The sequence below is a fragment of the Gavia stellata genome, chromosome 18 (assembly GCF_030936135.1).
Source record: "Gavia stellata isolate bGavSte3 chromosome 18, bGavSte3.hap2, whole genome shotgun sequence".
In the NCBI taxonomy this organism is placed as follows: Eukaryota; Metazoa; Chordata; class Aves; order Gaviiformes; family Gaviidae; genus Gavia; species Gavia stellata.
The window spans coordinates 6,869,107-6,889,479 of NC_082611.1; the positions used below are offsets into that span (position 1 = coordinate 6,869,107).

The following is a 20,373-nucleotide window of genomic DNA, read 5'->3' on the forward strand; positions in this document are numbered from 1 at the left end:
TTGAAAGTCAGCACAGAATTCTCGCTGGTGGGCTGAATTTGTTGAGTAACGGTCTTCCGGCAGTTGTTGAAGTATGGAGCAGAGGCTAGGTCTGCTTGACTACATGTTACCCAGCTCCAGTACAGTGAGAACACACTTTTCTGTCCTTTGTCAGTTATGATTTTTTTTCTGGTTCTATGTAAATGACTTCTAACTTATCATAGAGAGAGAGGCATCATAAATGAAAATTGCTGGAAAAGGCCCAAATTGCTGCATATAGAAAATTTGGCACAAAACCTCCAAATAGGTATAACTTCAGTTAAAAAAAAGTCCCATTACATGTTTGAATTCACAAAACACATTCCACTTGGCAAGAAATTAAGTTGTAAGCTTGAAAGGATAAATGTTTGCTACATTCTGATACAGGATAAAGAAGAGAGAAATGGGCATTCAAAGGCAATTGTCCTTGACGGGGTTTGAAACTTGGAAGTGTGTAACATATTAATGCAAGCCTGATTCCTGTGGATTTGTTACTTCCTCTTTATTGCTCTTGGTACTGTTTTGTTAATGTTAATTTGTTCAAAAAAAGTGAAAATGGCACAGATTTGGATATTTAAAATATGTTTATTCTAAAAAGCAGCAGTTTTCCCTGTCCTTGACAGAATGCTACTGCTTTTTTAAACAATGTAGGAGTCTGGTATACGGATTTTTATAAAATACAAATTATTGTGTATTGATGGAATAGATTTTAAAATAAAAAAACCCCAAACATTTTAGAACAGATAAAACAGAGATGATGGCTACTTCCACAGTATGAATGAGAAACTACAATTATTTCACCAGAAGTTTCCTCCTCCAAAATACCTTTTGTGTTTAGATGCTATATTGTGAACCACACTAAAGATTAGTGTGTATTTATGTATGTTTATTAATAAATTACAGCATAGATAAAATGGCTCTTGGGTATTAGATCAAAGCCACACAGATTAGTAAATACTTGGAAAGTGCTTGTCTCTTACATCCAACAGGTAATTAGAGCAGAAAATAACAAGGGTACAAGCATGAAGGTATTTGACACAGGAACCTCTTGCCTCAAGAACCAGACTCCGTCTTTGAATGCGTTTACCTGTTTCTAATTGAATCCCACAGGAGTTCTGTAGGACATCAAACAGAAGATCATCAATCAACGTTTTATTAAATTTTTCAGCATTATCTTAATAATTTGCATCTGTAAACCAGGCTTTTGCAAACAGCATATATACACAAGGGAAGACAAAGCTCTTTTCCTGCCATCTTACAGTTTGAAACATGTCAAAACTGTTCAGAGAATGTACTGAAAACTTAGAGCTGCATCGCTTAAAAAGAAGCAGAGAGGTTATATAAAAGAGAATAGAAAATCTTAAGTATGTGGGGAAAATACATGCTTTTAATAACTCTCATTCTATTCTACCTTTACATTATGTACTGAATCACAAATAGGAGTTATTCATATTTACCCACTTGTAAAATAGCTAGGTGGTTGCAGAACCGGTTGTTATCACCAGGATCAAACAATTTCAAAAGCCATTCTAAATACACAGGTTACTTAGTGAGACGCTAACAATCATCTTTAAATTTTGTAGTGGAATTCACTGGATGTGTGTAAAATAACTGAAGCAGCATGTAAGAGACTGAGTTGAAAGTAATGAGCTGATCCTTCACTGTCTGAAGTCCTGAGAAGGCTTTGCTTTTTTGTTGTCATCTTGGGTGGCTGGCTCAGTATGCAACTGTTTATTCTTAGCTCCTGGCTGTGTCGTGCTGCCATATGATGGAATGGAAGTCTAAAAGGAAGCCAAAAGCCAAGGGCTAAAAGTTTGGTGTATCATATGTCAATGTGGAATAAATAGTTTGGACAATACTGTTGGAGAAAGGACTCCTCCATGAATATGGAGGGTGTTCAGATTTTCAAATCCAGCATGTGTCTCTCTAAAACATAGCACAGGGCATGTACCACAATATACCTCCCCGACAGCAGAGCTTCGGAGTATACAGAAAAGATGGTCTGTATGCGTGTCTTAAAATGACTTGTTCCTGATCATCTGTTGTTGCAGATTTAACATGAAAAAGAGAAAGTGCAGTTCCAAAATGGAAATGGTTTATTGATGACATATTTATTAAACAGAATATAAAAATAATAATAATTTCTTAACATAAACAGTCTCTGAATGAGGAATGGCTGGTCTAACTGTGTACCAATGGGCTGCTGCAGATGTAATTGGTAATGTAAGCGTAAACTTCTATTGCAAAGATATAATTCAATTGATTGAATTAAACAATGAATTTGGCCCTATGCTCTTCTATGATGAAACTTTTAAATATTTGTCTGGCGGTCTGAATGGGTAAGGTAAGACTTTTGGAGTGGAAGGGAAGGATACTGTCCCTTAAATTAAAACCAAATCCTTATCTTTGTTGTTTTCAATCAAAATAAAATTAATTCATTGGTTCACCTTCATGAATAGCTGTTAAAATTCAAACCTGCGTTCTTCACACACTCACTTGTTTTTCCTACTTATGCAGAAACAAGTTCAAATGGAATTAAATAATAATCAGGGTTCAACTTGACATACTTTTACTTATGGTAAACCACTTTTTCACACATTTTTTTATGTGTCAATCCCAACCATTTAAAATTGTCTAGACAACCTTTTCACTTTTACAATCTTAATAAACGGCTGACAGAATACAGCAAAATCCTTACACGGGAAAAAAATTCAGTTAGCTTCTAACGTAACTTGATGGCTGGAAAAAAGATTAGAACCTGCACTGTACAGCCAGTGAATTTTGTTTAAAACATGGAGACTTTGTCTGAAATTCTAAAAGCATTTTCTTGTTAAAACTTTGTGCTCAATTTTTTTTAAAGCTTGCCTATCTGCAAGTTTAGTAGAATGGATTTTCTATGCCAGATAAGCCATTTTCAGTTAATAATATAAATGTCAGATTACATTGGGGGAATATAACATGAACCTGTATCTTTTTCATCTGATAGAACGGTATTGAAGAAAACCATATTTTAAGAGTTCTGATTTTTGCTTTTTTAAAAATTTATTTTATACTGTATGTTGTCTTTTGGAATTGGTGGATTGACTATTCTGAATGTTAGTGTTCTGATTTTCTGTGGAGCCGAAAGGGGAAGGGAGGGGTAGCTTTTCTTGCATCTTGCCCATATTATGTCAAAGTCTTGTACAGAATCTGGGATCACCTGACTCATTGATTCAAATTCCCTCTCACGTGCCCTCACATCATGTAATGCTTTTCATAAATTAATCAAACTTCATCTTCAGACTGACTGTGCTTTTTCTAGATGCGGATGTGTTGTGCCTGCAGAGTTGGTATTTAGTGCTGTATCTCCTAAAACTGTTAAAAGGATGCAAAGTTACAGCATCTCTTTAACATGTTACAGTGGTCTCAGATGACTATTTTTCTCATATCTTTCTACACAGCTGAGGGAAGACTGATTTCAGTTGCATCAGGTTCAGACTGGTGCTGCTTTGTGCTGTTTGGATTTATTTTGTTTCTAGATATTCAGTAACACTATGCATTCAAGACATTTTTGTGTGATTTTCAAAAGCAGTTAACAATTTCAGGGATTCTTTGATTATTTTTTTCTTCTTTTTTTTCTTTCTGTTTTTCCTAATATTAGATTTTCCTTGTCTGGAGAGTTGATACAGACTATTATAGCAAAGAGTGTAAGCATCTGTGATAAACAGGTTCTTAAATCTCATAGTTGTCATCAGTCCAGCATTTTAGAAAGGCATATGGAATCCTTTCCTTAAATTAAACAATTTGTGAGAGACCAGAGAGAAAAGTTAAGTGAAGTAGTTAGATCAAAATTCTTACTCTCATTTCCCCTTTCCCCTACACTCCAGAAAAGGTTTTGTTTACTGATGATCATGCTCTTTAATTTTAAAGAAAATTACATAAAGCACAGGTCTTGGATAAGCAATGGTAACGAGTTATTGCAAGATGATGGGCTGCAGAAAGCACATTGTATATATAAATACCTGAAAGTTGTATGGCATTTCTGTAAATATTACTTTGTACATAGTTGCTGTTAAAAAAAAAAGTTTTGAGAAGTGTGCCATTTTTTCACCTGGGAGAGGACTTTTTATTTATTTAAAGTAACTAGTATGTTTAAATTTAGTCATTTCAGGCACAGTTCATAAGCCTGCACCAAAATATCACCAGTAGGAAACTCATCAGGTAGTTTAGATTTGTAATTTGGTTTTAAATGTGCAATAGTTTGTTTCAGGTTGAGTAAATACTGTTTTCTTCATACTATAGTAATCTGATCTTTCCTAGATTTCACTGTAATACCAGGACATTACTGAATATGATCATGTAGAAACAAATTATTTCATAGTATGTATGAACAGACATTTGCTATTACTGTCTGTTTATTATTGTAAGCTGCTGAGCAAAGACACTTTCTTGATTTGTGATCTACAGTGGGTGATGAAAGGGCTTCTACCATAGCCTTGATCAAAACCCAAATTCCTATATTGGAAGGGAGGAAGGGAAAGGAGTGTATTCCTATAAAAACAAAATAAGCAACAACTATAATTGGGAAAGTGTATTCCTGTAACCCCAAGTAAGTTATTTATTCATGGCAAGAGTCAAGATGACACAGACCTAATATATCTGTAAGGTGCGTCTTCATGGAATTGCATTGCCAAGAGAATTATCCATTCCTTCAGTTCTGTGTTGTCTGAAATAGCCATCGTTGAAGGTGTGATTAATGAACATTGGCAGTCAATAGGGTATGAGTAATTGTGGCTAATTCCAAAAGTGAAAAATAATGAGGAAAAAGGGCTATGTGCCATGTAGCACAATGGTGTGAGATTTCTTGCTAAGTGGTGTTTAGTGACTTGTTCTATGTAGAGGAGCCAATGTTTGCATCTTTCTTGAGAGAAGATATATTTGGTATTCTACAGGAAAGATGTCACTAAATGACATTTTTCCTTAGACTGGGACTAGCAGTCACTTGCAAATAATCAGCAGTTGCTGCAGACTCCACCCTCCAGTTCCTGTTTCAGTTGCAGGAATAGCTAGCTATCTATTTCAAATTCAGCTATCGTCTTGTGGCCTTTGTGTTTATAGGTCAAGTCTTTTGTGGCCAAAGGTTCCACTAGGAAACTAAGTATTTTGTGAGAAATATGAGTGGAATCATTGTTTTCACTATTTTCTTTATTGCTTAGTAACTTTAGTAATTTTTTTTAAGTGTCTACGTTTAAAAATCCTTTAAAATTTGTTCATGTGCTAATTAATTCATAGAAGACATTTGAAAATAGGACAAAGCATCTTGTTCTGCAGAGTTCTGGTGCTTAAGCCAATAAGCCCAGAGGTGAAATGAGTTTGTTGACTTCAGAGATGCAGCAAGTGATGTTTTAATGAACTTGCACACTAATCTCTAGGAACTTTATAGCTTTCTCTGAACAAGTTAAGCAGTAACCTGTGCTAAACATGAATCAGATTTAAAACCCAATTATTTTCTAGCAGAAATTAAAAACGATTGTTTTCAAGTATGTGGTGCTAATGTTTGTTTTCTTAGTGTAATTAATCTTCAAATGAACAAAGCAACCAACATGCATCTTAAGATCTTGAAAGGCCAGTGGTTTCTGGAGGTGGGATAGATGGTGCACTAAATGCAAATCTGATGATAGCTAATCACACTCCCCATAACGTAAGTTCTTCCTTTCTGAAAACTGAGGCTTCTGTCATTTTCATAAGCAATTCCTAAACTCTCTTGCAGAAACTGACTTTTTTTAAAGCCACAGCATTTTGTCCTGGCCATCAAAATAGGCCTGCTAAATGTAAAGCGATCTAATGCAACTTTCAGTTAAATCTGAAGGTAGATATGAACGTACGTATATGTGCACAGGCATTTTTGACTAAAGGCCCAATTATGTCTGTCCTGGGAAGGGTTGTCTGGGGTGGTCCTTGAAAGGCAGAATAGAGCATTACATTTTGCTTCTGTGAAGTTCTTTGAGATGAGCAATATAGTTACAGATTATTTCAGTTTTGATCAAGTACTGATGTAAACAGTAGATTACATTTATGAGACGAAAACTCACCACCGTGCTAGATTATATTAAGATTTACAAAAAGTTAATCGTGGAAGACATGCTAGAATACAGTGACGATAGTACTGTGTAGTTCTTCTAAGCAAAGTAATTTATCTTAACATATTTGGATGAAAAAATCAGTATTTTCTGCATCTCCACATCAATACGTTGTAATGATTTTTTTCTCCGCTGTTATGGCAGCTTCATTATTTCAGTGGAAGTACCTTATATACACCGGCAAAGTAGCATCTCTGATAATCAGGTTACATCTAGAGTCTTCCTAACTTGATAAAATTTTCTTCTATATTGTCATTCATACATGTATAATACAAAATAAAGCTCCTTCAGTGCTCAGCTTTCAATAATCCTGTTCATAATTAAATATAAATCTGACTAAAACATATTCTTCTACATTAAAGTCTTGTCATAGAAACATTTTGAATATAAACCTTCAATACTCAGTAAAGCAATACAACATATATACACACACAAATGCACTTTTTTCTGTTAGTAGCAAGCATTTTGTTCACTATTTGCACAACTTCACAGTCATATGTTTTATACAACCACTACTAAATCAGACTTCTGATTGCTCATTACTGTCAGGAATGACAGACGTTAAGGCAGCCTGACAAAAGCGATGTAATGTTGACATTTTTGTTTTCTGTTCAATATACAGTCGCAGTTTGTCTCTGAAGGTTTCCCCTAGAAAACTGTAAATTAAGGGGTTCAAACAGCTATTAGAAAAAGCTGCTAGGTTCACAATATGTCCTGTTAAAGGATAGTCGTGTCTGAAGGATGGGCTGCTTGAAGAGACAGGCTCGCTTTTCTTTTGAAGAAGCTGAACACTAATGAAGACATTTTCAGGTAGCCAGCAGATAAAGAAAACCAAGACAACAACAAAAATCATTCGAAGAGCCTTTTGTCGCCGCAGACGAAGACTCCTATGCTTGTGTGCTTTTATGAGAACTCGAACAATTAATGAGTAACAAAGACCGATGATCACAAAGGGGATAATAAACCCCAAGGTTATTTCTAGCCACTGGATTTCTTTTACATCTGCAAAACAAAAATAGACCTCTCCGGTGTGCTGTAAATGCACAGCTGTAAATGGAACTAGTGCTGCAGAAATAGACGCCATCCATATGAGACCACAGCTTAATCTAGCATGTTGCATAGTGCGAAATATGTTGGACCTCATTACTTTTGCCAGTGCTATGTATCTGTCAAAACTCATCCATGTCAGAAAGAAAATGCTGCTATACATGTTGATCTGAAGGAACAAAGACATAAAGGTACAAATAATAGTGATATCATAATACTTTTCATCAAGATTAAAAACCTCAATGAGAGAATCTGCAACTAAAATGAGATCAGCTACTGCAAGATTGATGAAGTAAAGGTCTGGAATAGTCATTTTTTCACGAAAGCTTATGTTGACAACCAGAATCAGAATGTTTCCTACAAAACCAATAGGAAAAAGAAATATTGTGTAAAGACATGATAAGAAAAGACCAATAACATATTGTTGGTGTTCCGATTTATCAGCTAATCTAGAAGATATGCTTTCATTACACAAATGTGATCCATTTAGGTTAAAAGTTGTGCTGTTACATAGAACAGGTGATATTGAGGCAGAGTAAGTTTCCATGGTTAAAATATCTGCAGAAAAGATATTAGTACTCACAGTTTGGTGGGAATGCCAAAAAAATCAGATTTTTGGTTGTTTGCAACTAAGTTCATAGCAAGCATTTTGTTTGGAATGGAAAAAAATGTACACTTTTGTATAGGAAAGTAAAGGTCTTTAGAAGTTGAATTAATTAGACTTAAAATAGACTGAAATACAAGAGTACAAATAGTAAATTTCTTACATGTTTTACAGGACACTATATACATTGCAAATGAGAGAATTTGCAGTTCCTGTATGCCTTAAGATCATGTAGGAATCTTTTTACCATTATGGTACTTGAATCTCTTTAATAAAAGCTTTTCATCAGCAGTGTTTCTTCATGCAGGTTGGAAGGTAGTAGAATTTTAGCTCCATTTGTTTTCTTTTAATAATCAATGAACATCCTTGGACCTGCAATTTGCAAATGGAAAACCATTAATTTCACTCTCCAGCGTTGTACCATTTACCATATGCTTCTGCTAACTTAACATACACAGCCGAGGCTATAGGAAGCGTCATGTTATATATATATACACATACACACACACACAAAGGATCAGTTAAAAGATTTGAATTTGTTCTAGATGATGATATATTGTGTTATATATACTGTTATAATTTTGTGTACCCTTCAGGGATTCAGTATTGGAAAATGTAGAAATACAGAAAATCAGATGAGTGAGTTTAGCCTACTGAAGAAAAACTTTATTTTTTTAATTTCTATATAAATATATATTTATTTCATCACCAGCTTGTAAGGCTATTAAGTAGCAGATGCTGTGGCTGAGAAGGCAATGGAGATGAAAAGCAGTTGGTTCCTTCTGCTTTCAGGGGGAAGGAAAAGGCAAATTTTAGAAATGAAGGTAATACAAGCAGCATATTGATTTATACCAACATTATTACACTCAGTTTGCTTTTCTTTGTGATTAATTATGTTGCACTGACTTCCGGATAGGAATGGAAAATACCAGTTATCTGATTTGTTTACTTATAAATGTTGAATGCTATGGACTTGAAGCATTCCTAGAAGTTTATTTAAAAGAAAAAAAAAACAAACAAAAGACACCCCAAACAAATAAAACAGCAAGAAAATTATAACCCAGGGTATTTTGTGTTAAATTTTAAATATTTTGAATTGCTTTAATCTTCATCTTACTACCAAAACCTTGATTTTAATCACACTAAAACATATTAAAAAAAAGTTAAATTGTTTGGTAGTAGAATTCATGCCTATTTCCACATTTTAATGACTTAAATCCTGCTGATGTACAGTCTGGGAGAGGAAAAAGGAGCAGACCACTAATGGAGTAGGAGTGTTAGAATATTTTCAGTCAAATACAGCTCTGAGTCTGCTTAAATGTATTCCAGTTATTAGAAGTAGCTAGCAGACAATAAAGATACCTGTTCCAAAGCTTTTATTTCTTAACGAAATAGGCAGAAGTACACAGTAGCTGTTGCTATGTTTTGAAACATTTTCATAATGCAAATCTTTATGCTAAAATATTGATACAAAATTACACTTATTTGAAGAAGGTTTGGTGTTTGTTTCAAGCAGCTATGGAAGTCAGACACGAACTGTTGTCTTTTATGTAACATCCTTTTATTTTTGAATCAGGCAGTAAACTTCTTTAAATACAATGAAAGGTAAGTTAACAGTCTGAGCAATTGATTTTAAAAGGTCTGTGGTCACATTTTAATTACATCTGAAAGGCCACCAAAAGCCAAGCAATTACAAGCATTACAGGTAACGTGTACTGTGAAACACTTTATTTTACCTTAATTCCATTTCTCCAGAGCTGGTTTTCCTCCAGACAACAGAAGGCTGGTTCTTGCTCCGGTGCACGCTTGATGGATGTGTCAACTTCGACTGTCGTGTCAGTAAAAACTTGTATTTAGGTGTGCAAAGCCGCAGTGAATGCCACCTGTTGACGATTCAGCAGTAAAACAAACATATAAAAGTCTATTCTGTTTTAAAACGTCTTAAATAAAGGATAGTTTACAACAGCAAAATGCAGATCTTGCTGCATGTCCTTGGCAATAAAACAAGCTTTATAGATTCCCAGGGTTGTTCTAATTTGTGTGCAGTTGAAGTGCTGCTGAACAGCCTTATAAGGCTAGAATTAACCCTGTTTCTGCTGGTTTCTTTTTTACTAGAACTAGTCAAGCATCTTGTCTCTCATATTTGTCAGTTTTATTTTGCCTAATGTACATTTCACCCTCCTTTCTGCCTCTAGTATTTTTTTCAAATTATCTAGTCCATTCAAACCTACAGTTCAGATGATCAATAATTCAGAGATTTATTTGCAAATCGTAACTAAGCATATTTTACATAGATATAAAGCAATAATTACTGTTATACGTGGTAGTTTTTAAAAGCCTCTGGGCAATCTAAAGAGAAATATTCGATTGAGGGAAATTAGCAGCTGAGAAGGGTCATTTGCTAAACTGACAATATAAATTTCAGTTTTCCTACCTTCAAGTCGATCCCATTTTGCCTGTTCGTATTTTAATTGGCAGCTATACATCGTTGTCTTCACACTTCTTAGAATTGCTCAGCTCAAAATCACATGGATGAAGTAAGCTTATTTTGCAGAGAATGTGGAGCCTCAGTCTTGCATAAACCCACCAGTATTGCAGGTGGAGTTTTGCATTTCATCTGTAGGGGGGGAAAAGGGACTTGACATTTCCCGAAACACCACCTGCTGGTGGCCAGAATTCTTAGGACGGAAAGACAGTTAAAACCTTTCTTTCTCATAAAAGAGAAGTATTTTATTTGTGTAAGTTGCTTTTTATGATTATATTGATCTAATACCTGAATGTTAAGTGTCATTAACGGATATGCTGTACATCGATGCAGCGTTCTGCTGCTACTGGAATAAGATGAATTCGGTCTCAGGATTTAGGATTTCAAGAAGCCAATGTTACAGTTTCAGAAGCGTGGAGTAAACAATTAATATGGTATCATAATGGATGTATTACATCTATTACAATGGTAAAATATTCTTAGATTATGAATGATCTCATTAGTAGAAAAGTGAAGCAAAAGTTCTTACACGAGTAGCTTTGGGAGTAAAGGCACTTTGCCTTCTAGTGCCATTGAGGCAAATACATTATTTGCTGATTTCTTGTAACATGCTGTGCATACGAACACAGGATTTTGGCAGTGTTACTAAAAATGTTTTTTAAGATGCTCTTACATGATGGCTCTTCATAAATAGTTTTGGAATAAATTATTATTTAGCTTAAAAGAAAGCTTGTGCAAACTAGTGCTGGTAAAGATTTTCTGAACAGAAGAGTTCGACTGTGTGTGGAATGGCTTTCTGGAGTGTCTTTCCACAGGGTTATTAGGACAGAGAGCATAAACTGTTTTGCTTTGAGAAGTGTACAAATATGATTGCGTTATAGGGCTGGAATAATTGTAATGTTAGAAAAATCTTGTGATACCAGCTTTGAAGGTCTTAATTGTTTGCTGTCCTAAAGAACAGGATTATAAAGAGTCTTTATTGTTGTTTGTTGATCATGTGGTTTTGCTATACTTAATTCTGTTGTTCAGAGCTTTCACTGATCTTGTAAGGGCCAGAAGGATTTTTTACTTTCCTTTATGCGTAATGTTAGCTTCAGGGTGTTAGTTGTTTGTAATTATGGGGGCCTGGATTTGATAATCAGCTGGTCAGTCTGTCCTTGTTTTTCTAGCCGTGAATATCAGCTGATTTGCTATTAAAATGTATAATTCTGTTATGAGTGCTAATTTTCTTGTTTGAATTCTTGATAAGAAATATATCACTTCACCATACTTCCAGAATGGTTAATAAATTCTTTTTTGAAAGACCCATGAAATAGCTGTTTTTCCTGCTAGTAGAACTATGAAGCATAACACGCCAAATCTAGTATTACTATATTGCATTATTATTTTGTAATTAGTGAGTTCTGCATTTCACTAAATATTTTATGAGATGATCATGTGAATTCTCAGACTCCTGTTTCCTAAAACAGATGACAACATCTTCAGGCTTTTGTTTATGCAGTCAAATTATTGTTACTGATTAATCTGTCTTAATCTCCCTGTTCGTCACTTCCATATTCCATAAAATGCTTAAAACTAATTTTAGCAGCTGCTGAACATTGTACCCTTTCTCTTTCCCTGCCAGTTGCTGATACTCTATGGGACTTTATAGGGAGTGCCTTAATGATCCATATTTAGTCACAGCTGTGACAGTATTGAGTATTACAGTTCTGCCTGTCATACCTTATCTTGATTGTTGCTGGGAACATGAGTGAAAGCAACTGGTGCGATAGCATTCATATAATGTCAGACCTCAATAATCCAGCATTTAAAGTTTTCCTAGCAGTTTATTTTTAAATCTGTAGTAGTCAACTTTTAAAACACTGTATATATCTCAATAAACTTGTCTAACACTATAAAGTCTTTAAGGAACACGTGTTAGTGTAATTGTCTATGATGTACTTAGGTGCACCGAGAGGCTTAAAGTGGGATATAACAGAAGATATTTTATGTAATTTAGCAGACTTCAACATACGTGCCTGCTATTGTGTTGCCAAAAGGTGACAGCTGAGGAGGAAGAAATTTGGAGGTGTGAGTATAGGAGAGAACAACGTAAGGTGTATCACAGCTCTTGAGCCACCGCTATACGGCAGCCTTTCCAGCGGGATGATAAGCAGGATAAGCCCTGTAGGATGTAAGAGCTGTTGGATTCTGTCAAAATTGCGGAAGTGCTTTGGGTATGAAGCTGTGAGTTCTTAGATCAGGGCCAGGGTATGTAAACCTGAAAAAAAGTAAGGTACTGTATTGCATGGAAGGGGGAGGAAGCATAAATTAAAATGATGTTGGAATGTTTACAGTGTAGTATAACCATATGCAGAAGAAATGAGATTTGAATAAGAATCTCTACTGAAATTATCTCCAGAGGAAATAGAGATGCTGTTGTAATGTTCATGGAGTTTTGCAAGTAGATTGATCTCCTTGTCCAAATTCTCTCTCATCTTTCTGTTAGCAGGGATCCTGACTCTGACCTTTTTCAACCACTGAATGACATCTGTCTGCATCCATTGCCCTGTTCTAGAGCACCCTCATACTTTATCCTGTCCCGCCTCAGTAATTTTACCTTTCTTACAAATAATCCAACTTAGTTTGAGTTGGAATTGTGTTCCGTGCCTGCAGAAAAGCTTGGATAAGAGTGTATTTTGTGTGTTTAGGCTTTTTAGTTGCCAGTAATTCTGAGAATGCATTTTTCTTATTAAAAATAATTTTTTAAAAGTTCAGCCTTTTATTTTGCAGGGACACCACCTGTACTCATTCAAACTGTTCTGGTAAACACTCTTCATTTTTCTTAAAGTGTATGTTGCAAAACTCTTGGGGGATAATATAAAAATATTACAAAATTGGACCACAAAACATTGTATAGTGAAAGATAATTCATCATAGGACTACAGGGTCTATCCAAATGCCATTAAAAAACAAAATTTGCAAATTTTCGATTGTTTTTTACTCTAGTAGTTGAGTCTGGCAGTTCTTTGCTGGACACTTGTACTATGGAAGTGAAATGCATTCTTTCATTCCAGCCAATTAGTGAATCAATTTGTCGTGCAACATATATGGTGTAAATGTTATATAGAGTACTTACTTTGGCTGAATTGCTTGAGCTTTCACCCTACCCCAAATCTTCTGCAACTGCCTCAAAATCAAGATAAATAATGCCGTAGCCTTTTTAAGGTCTGTAAGTTTGAAATTAGAATATAACTAAGGCCAGGCTTAGTAATATATGTAGGGGTGTAGCAGCTCAAGTTATGATTCAAGTGTGCAAATCCAGTCTCTGTTTAGCTCAGATGTTGTTTTGCAATGGGATCCGATCAAATTTGAGCCAGCTGGTTCAGCAAAGATGAGTCCTTAGTCTCTACATGTTCTTTTCCAAAACGTATTATAAACTCAGAAATTCATGCTTAATCTTTAGCACCCTGCTCATTTCCATTTCTCTTCTTTTACTGATCGGAAGGGTTTTTTGAAAAGCAGGCTAAAGTCTTAGAAAGATACGAAAATTACCAGTACGGAAGTAAAATATTCTTCTTTGAATTTTCCAGTATATCCCTTTAGTTAATTTTGACAGCATGCCTACAAAAATACATGCTCTATTTCTTCTGGAACATACTGTTCAAAACTAGGTGAAGCTTGCAAGAAGTAAGTGTTCAACAAAGCTGTTGCTGGTATGGGGGGAAAAAATACCTCCGAGCAGGGAGATTTTATTTTGTACTTAAAAATACAGTTCAAATTATTAGTCACTTAAAAAGTATTACTTTTACTCTTAGGCAAAGCTGCTTTTTTTCCCCTCGTATCAGACTATTTTAGAATGCCTTTTGGGGACTTTTGCAGTTCCTTCCCCTGTTGTGCATAGCGGTGTTTGCCCTCATACTCTAGCTGGATGAAAGATTTTTTTCTCTAGGACTGCATGTTCATTGTCCTGAATTTTAATGTAAGCTCTGAGTAACTTTATTAAGAATGATGTAACAAAACATTTCTGTATTGCTGTAAGTTATAACTATTTGAATTCTTGTTATGCATTTTTCAACCTCTTCTCTCCTGTTTACTTTTGTTTTCTCCTATTTGGTTACAAAGTCCTTTCATTGTATATAGAGGTTTCTTTATGACAATATAACCAGCCATCCAGAAAATACTGTTTTTTTCCCACGACAGTAGCCGTGAGCAGGGAAGAGACCAGAGTATGTTCATTCGCATCTCACGGATGACAGCCAGAAGCTATACCCAAAAGTACTCACAGATTTATACCTAGTAATTCATTCTTGACAAGACGTACTTGTTTCCAAATGCTAGATCTGACAGTAGGCCACTACAGGTTTTATTTCTCTGAGACATTTGGTTATGGTTCTGCTTTAGCTGTGTACCTTGCTGAGAGTATCATGAAGCATCTTTCCACCCATGTTGAACCTTCAGGTTCCTTACAGGTGTATTATTGTGCAGTTTCCAGGTCCCAGGCAACGTTAACTACCTAGAGCCAACATTTACTGACTGCGTTTTCTTTTAGGCACCTTTAACAGTAACTCAGGACTCAGAAACAACACAGTATTTATTCTTTCATCCTCAAATAGAAAATATATGGAAGAAGTGAATAAAGTAAAATCCTTTATGCATAATTCCCATACTAGAAAATAACCTACTTATCCATGGCACAGCTGAAACTGATATTCTGTCTGAATTGGCATAAACAGCTTGCCTCTTTTAACATACTCTTTCACTCAGTCTGTCAGGTTTTTGCTGACATACAGCTCTTACAACTCATCTCTTCAAACTTCCTTCTGCAGGGCTGATCTTCAGTCCATGTTGTTTAATCTCCTTCTTCTCAAGTGCAGAACAAAACCTCTGATGCCAGCTGAGAAGTCCTTTCACAAGTATAAAATTGACTCTTGTATTCAAAGAGGTGATTCTTATCTACGTACTTCCTTTCTGACCAGGTTCTATAATGGTCTGTTTATATGTAGTGTTCTTTAATTATCCATCTGTTCATGCTGGCAGCAGAACAAAATTAAACAGGAAAACAGGCTGTCATAATACAATGCAGATAGCTTACCAGTTGATTTTTACATCTTGCAGAAATGTTGGTCTTTATGGTCATAGTGAGACTAGGTATTGCCCTTTATTTGCATGTGATACAGTCATGGTCCATGAATTTCAGGACTTGGATGTCTAAGACTATCCATATATCTAGATACTAGATCTGTATATTGTATTATTATTGGACAAATGTTTATTCTCCCATTTATGCGCTATGACTGTTGTGTGGAAGATGTTCCTCTTGATCGTTCCATGCCCACTTTTCTCTGTCTTAGGCAGTCCATGCTGATTTGCACCAGCTCTCCATGCAAATCTGGACCCCCTCAGGAAGACCTTCCAAAGCGTACAACTGCAAAAAAATCTATCAGTTCTGTTAGCATCCGGGTGTCATGCAAAGGCACATATTTAAGCATCAAAGGGGCTTTTCTCAGAACCCTTCAGGTCACTTGAGCCTTCCTCATCACATCATTGTATTTTTCTAACTTTGCAATCTAAGTCTATGTCTTTATCCAAAATCTAGTACAATTTTGTGCCTTCCCTGTTGTTTCCATTCTCTCCACCTCTATGAGAGGAAAAGCTGAAACTGAGGCCAAATGTGTAAGACGGCTCCTGGCCAAATTCGGTTACAGTAACAGTGTACTCAAAGCAAGCATTTAAAACTCTGCACCTACATCTCAGCCTGCATTGACTACTGATTCTGCAGGACTACACCTGAACTCTTGTACCACAGCCGTTTCATTCTCTGATTCAGATTTTTTTCCCCATTTTGCACCATATGCTCATGAATTCTCACCTAAATATATAATGCTCCTATCTTGTCTCCAGCAGAGCCCCAATTTCAGTTTGGAACTGGGGCTCTGCTTTTGTTTGCCTTTTTAAAAACGCACCCCAGTAATACTGTTCTGGGCTGGCTTTTCTCTTTTTTTTTTTAGTTAGTGTATTATTGAATGTGACTCTTTCAAGGCATGCAACTTCATGCTTCTGAATGAACTCGTCAAGAGTGGCTTAAATCAATAATTGCTGTAAGTCTTAATGCACAGTTGAAGCTGAGAGTACATTAACAAAAAGCTTTCATTCTTGAACAAAGTTTTAATTAGCCATCCTGTTGATCTTTCCAGTTCAGTGCCTCAGAAAGGACCCAAAGCTTTTCTTTATGGACCAGCGTTTCCATTAATTTGAATTTTTTTGTGGCACAAGAATTCAGACAAAAACGTTCCGGGTTCCAATGGAAGTATAAGAGGAAAATGGAAAAAGGGAAGAAATGCTCAGTTTGTGTGTGTGTGTGTATATATATATAAAATATAAAAAAAGTGTTACAGTAGACTTATAGTATCACATACTATTTCAGGATTATAATGGATTCTTAAGCCATACCTTACTGCTGCCGCTACTGGAAAGAGTAGTTTGTAGGGCAAGAATTTTAAGTCTAAAGAGGAAGCACACCTGAGAATGCTTTGGCTGCAGAATTTTACCTTTGTTTGAAGCTGCTTTCTGCTATGGTTTTGTTTGCATCTTTGCCAGGGCATTAATATTATTACAAAAGCATGCTTCTATGGCAACGGTACTTTTCTTTCTACATGGCCTTTAAGTAACACTTGCAGAAAATAGGCGATTTAAAAAAAAAATAATATATATATGAAAAAAACCCCAAACAGCCCCAGACCCTACATGTTTTCTCATAGATCGCTGCAAATACTAGAACTAAGTATCTTTTTTTTTCTTCCAGTACTGCTAGATGTAAGACAGTCCAAGTTTGGGTTCTAAGGAAGGAACAATTACCCTTTTTTGAAGAAGTAAAAAACCAAAACAAAATCCAAACCAAACCCCACAAACAACCTAAAAAGTGGATTGACAGTTCTTCAGAACAGTAGGTATTACTGAGATCCACTTTCATGGGTCGTAGTTGTTACTGGTATTTCAAAGTGATTGTTGGCAGTGTTTTCCCTTCGGCAGTTCTGTATGAGTTTAAGTATTTCATCCTTGCATGGTTTATGAAAACAAAGTATAAATACCAAATTAGCACAGCTCTCGCAGAACAACACTATTTCTGCAATATTCATCACAAGCTCATCCTTTGGAGTTCCAATGCTCTTCTGTAATTTGAATGTTGTCCTGAAGAGAATCATAACGTTATAAAATAGATGGCACATAAATATTGTTATGCTTATAATGTACGCAGCAGGGTAAGTACAAATGTGCTGTTGTAAGGCTGGAGCTTCAGCAGGTGCTCCTTTAGTGAAGACAACAGTAAAACAGAGTATCTGAAGAAATGATGGGATTCCAAATCCAAAGGCAAATTTAATGATCTCATATTCAGGCCATGCAAATAATGGATCTAACTGGCAGTCTGTTTCCAAGTGATAGTTATCTGTGCCAACTAGTACTGCCTCAGTCAGTGACAAACAGAAGGCATATATAAGTACAAATCCAACACACAATATGGGTCTTTGGGTTGCTTTGCTGAGAGCAGTCCTTGATGGAAATCTCTTGAGTAATAGTATGAGAAGTGTCAAAATCAAAACATACTGAGAAGTGAAATAACCGAAGTTGAAAAAAAATGACAGTACGTTACACGCTAGGTGGGTTGCTTTTAAATAGTCAGGTCTAGTAATGACAGTAAATGATAAAAAAATCATTATTATATTGCTGATGGTGAAGTGTAGAAGAAGTAAGTCTAAGTTTTCTATGACTTTGTACCGCAAATAGTTCTTTATGAAAATGATCAAAATACATATGCCAGCTATTAATCCCGTTGGTACAAAAAAGGCCATGTAACAGTGCATAAGTCTTGATATGATGTTTTGAGAAGCTATGAAGGCTTCGATTTCTTCTGGGGAGGTGAAAGCCAAGTTCTTGCTTGGGTAGCTGATCCATGTCATGTTGTGAGAAGCCATCCTTACTTCCACACCGTGCTTATTTCCTGTTCAATGGAGTTTGAAACTGAAATGGAAAAGGAAGGTGAAACAGGTTTTACAGTACGGTTTGTACTGTCTCTAATTTGTGCGTTAAATATTATGTGCAGTCAGGAGTATGAACCATTTGTTCAGAATAAATGTAGTATTTTTCTTGGTGGATTTTATGCTCCTATGTTAATTTCAAGCTAACTGGCATAATATTTTTAGCCAGAGAAATCTGCCTTTTTATTTTGTCTGGTTCCTGCTCGCAGCACTACCCCCTTTTCCTCCCTTGATGCAGCCAGGACTTCACTGCAGCTCGGCTTGGTAGACAGCAGCCAGGATTCAGCACACTCATGTCGCCAGTAGAATAAATGGGAGAGTTGGCCATTCTGTGGGTGAGGAAGGAGGTGGCCCTGTGATTAGGTGGAGCCGCTTTTCCTCACCATCTTGCCAAAAAAGGGTAAGGCAGCACGCAGGGCAACTGCACTGTGTGGGTTGCAGCTACAGACACAAAATAGCTTCACTGTACTGTCGCAAGGGTGGGAATTTTGTATAATTTGAACCAAGCTGACAGTCTCAGGGCTCACACTACATACTGAGGAAAATGCAAAGATAATCACAATATGAGGCAAGAGTCACATTCCTTTCTTTGTTTTAGTTTTGCTTCCTTTCTGTTATGAAAAAAAGCCTTTCATAACTGCAGGCTGTACTGAGAAGCACATATAAAATTAATGTGAATGTTTAAGAACTGTTATGAACAAACTGCTTTCATACTAAAACATGTTTATACATTAATAATACTGTCATTTTTAGATGTAGCTGTTGCATAAAACTGCAAAAAATAATGCTTTTCTGCATGCTCAAATTTGAGAAAATGATTACCGGTGCATTATGGGCCTATTGATAAAGTTTTAGCAAGGAACATTTTTTACAGCTGAGTTATAAATTCCTGAAAATAGGGAATTTTAAGAGTAATATGGATAGTCTGTTAGCTGTAATGACTCTATGATATGTTGATGTTATAATTCTGCTACCATATAAATGTTTGGAGGATCCTTTTTAAGCCAAAAAAGCTTTATAGAACAACGTAATGTGTACTTATGAAAAACTGAGTGTAATAGATATGAATATATAAATTTTACAGACCACCTAAAAGCATAATTAACTCAATTCCTAAAAGAAAATTTCTGTGTACCTTGTACTGATTGATGCAGAAAATAGCATAGGTTTTTTTTTAGTTAGAAAGGATAAATATTTTTAAACGTAAGATAATGAACTCAGTATTCCTAATGAATTTTAAATGTCTGATTAAGCATGGTCCGTAGTACTGGAAAAAGTTCAAACATACAGGCATTTTTACAGTGTAGAATGTTGTTTTCTGGGAAAAAAAAATCCTTTTTTATTCACATGGATTTCAATTTTGTGTTAAGAGTTTGGTGGTTTTACTTTGTTCCGTTGTATGCAAAGCTGGTCTGTACAAGCAATGTATGTAGACAGTACATCAGGCAAAGACAGGACAGTGGAGTTCTCCTTATAGAAGTTTCTATATAGTCATATTAGTAACAAGAGTGATATACTTAGTTGTACAGAATGCATTTTCCGTACAGGGATTCTAGTGATGTTAACTCTTAAAGTGAAAGTAACTTTAAATTGGTAAAAGTTCATAAAGATGCATTAATGTTTTTAAGCAGTGTTCATTATAGATAAGTCAGTGTCTTAATACTGTTTGACAGTTCATTTATGGTTGTTACCTCTGACGCTACTTCATATTTCTGATATTTCTAATCTCTCCTCAAAATTGGAATTCTAATACTGGTTTTAATTAGAAAAGTTGACTTATCAAAGTGGCTTTGATTAAGTGTGTATATAATCTTATATAATTATAATTTCATTTATATAAAACCATGGAGTTATGTTTTGATTCAGCAGTGTTCTTTGTCCCCTTTTAGAGACAGAGTTTCTTCCTTTCTAGAAAGGTTATTTTTAGAGAGGTTCCACTACAGGAAGGACTGATGCACCCAGGGAAGTGTTTGTATTACAGGTACACTCGCGGGAGGGGAGAAGTTGGCTGGTCAGACTCTGGCTGTGTTCTAACCTCTGAGCTGGAGTACACCATGTAGGAAAGCATTGATGGGCAAAACTGGC

The 20,373-nt window shown here is 35.7% G+C and overlaps 2 protein-coding genes across 2 annotated transcripts in view; one reads left to right on the forward strand and one right to left on the reverse strand.

Moving 5' to 3' along the window:
• C18H7orf50 (chromosome 18 C7orf50 homolog) overlaps positions 1-20,373 on the forward strand; it is a 131,009-nt gene that overhangs the window by 6,076 nt on the left and 104,560 nt on the right. The window lies entirely within an intron of this gene.
• On the reverse strand, positions 6,658-7,731 carry GPER1 (G protein-coupled estrogen receptor 1). The gene has a single exon (XM_009816823.2). It carries the CDS (start codon positions 7,729-7,731, stop codon positions 6,658-6,660), a length of 1,074 nt encoding a protein of 357 aa, XP_009815125.1.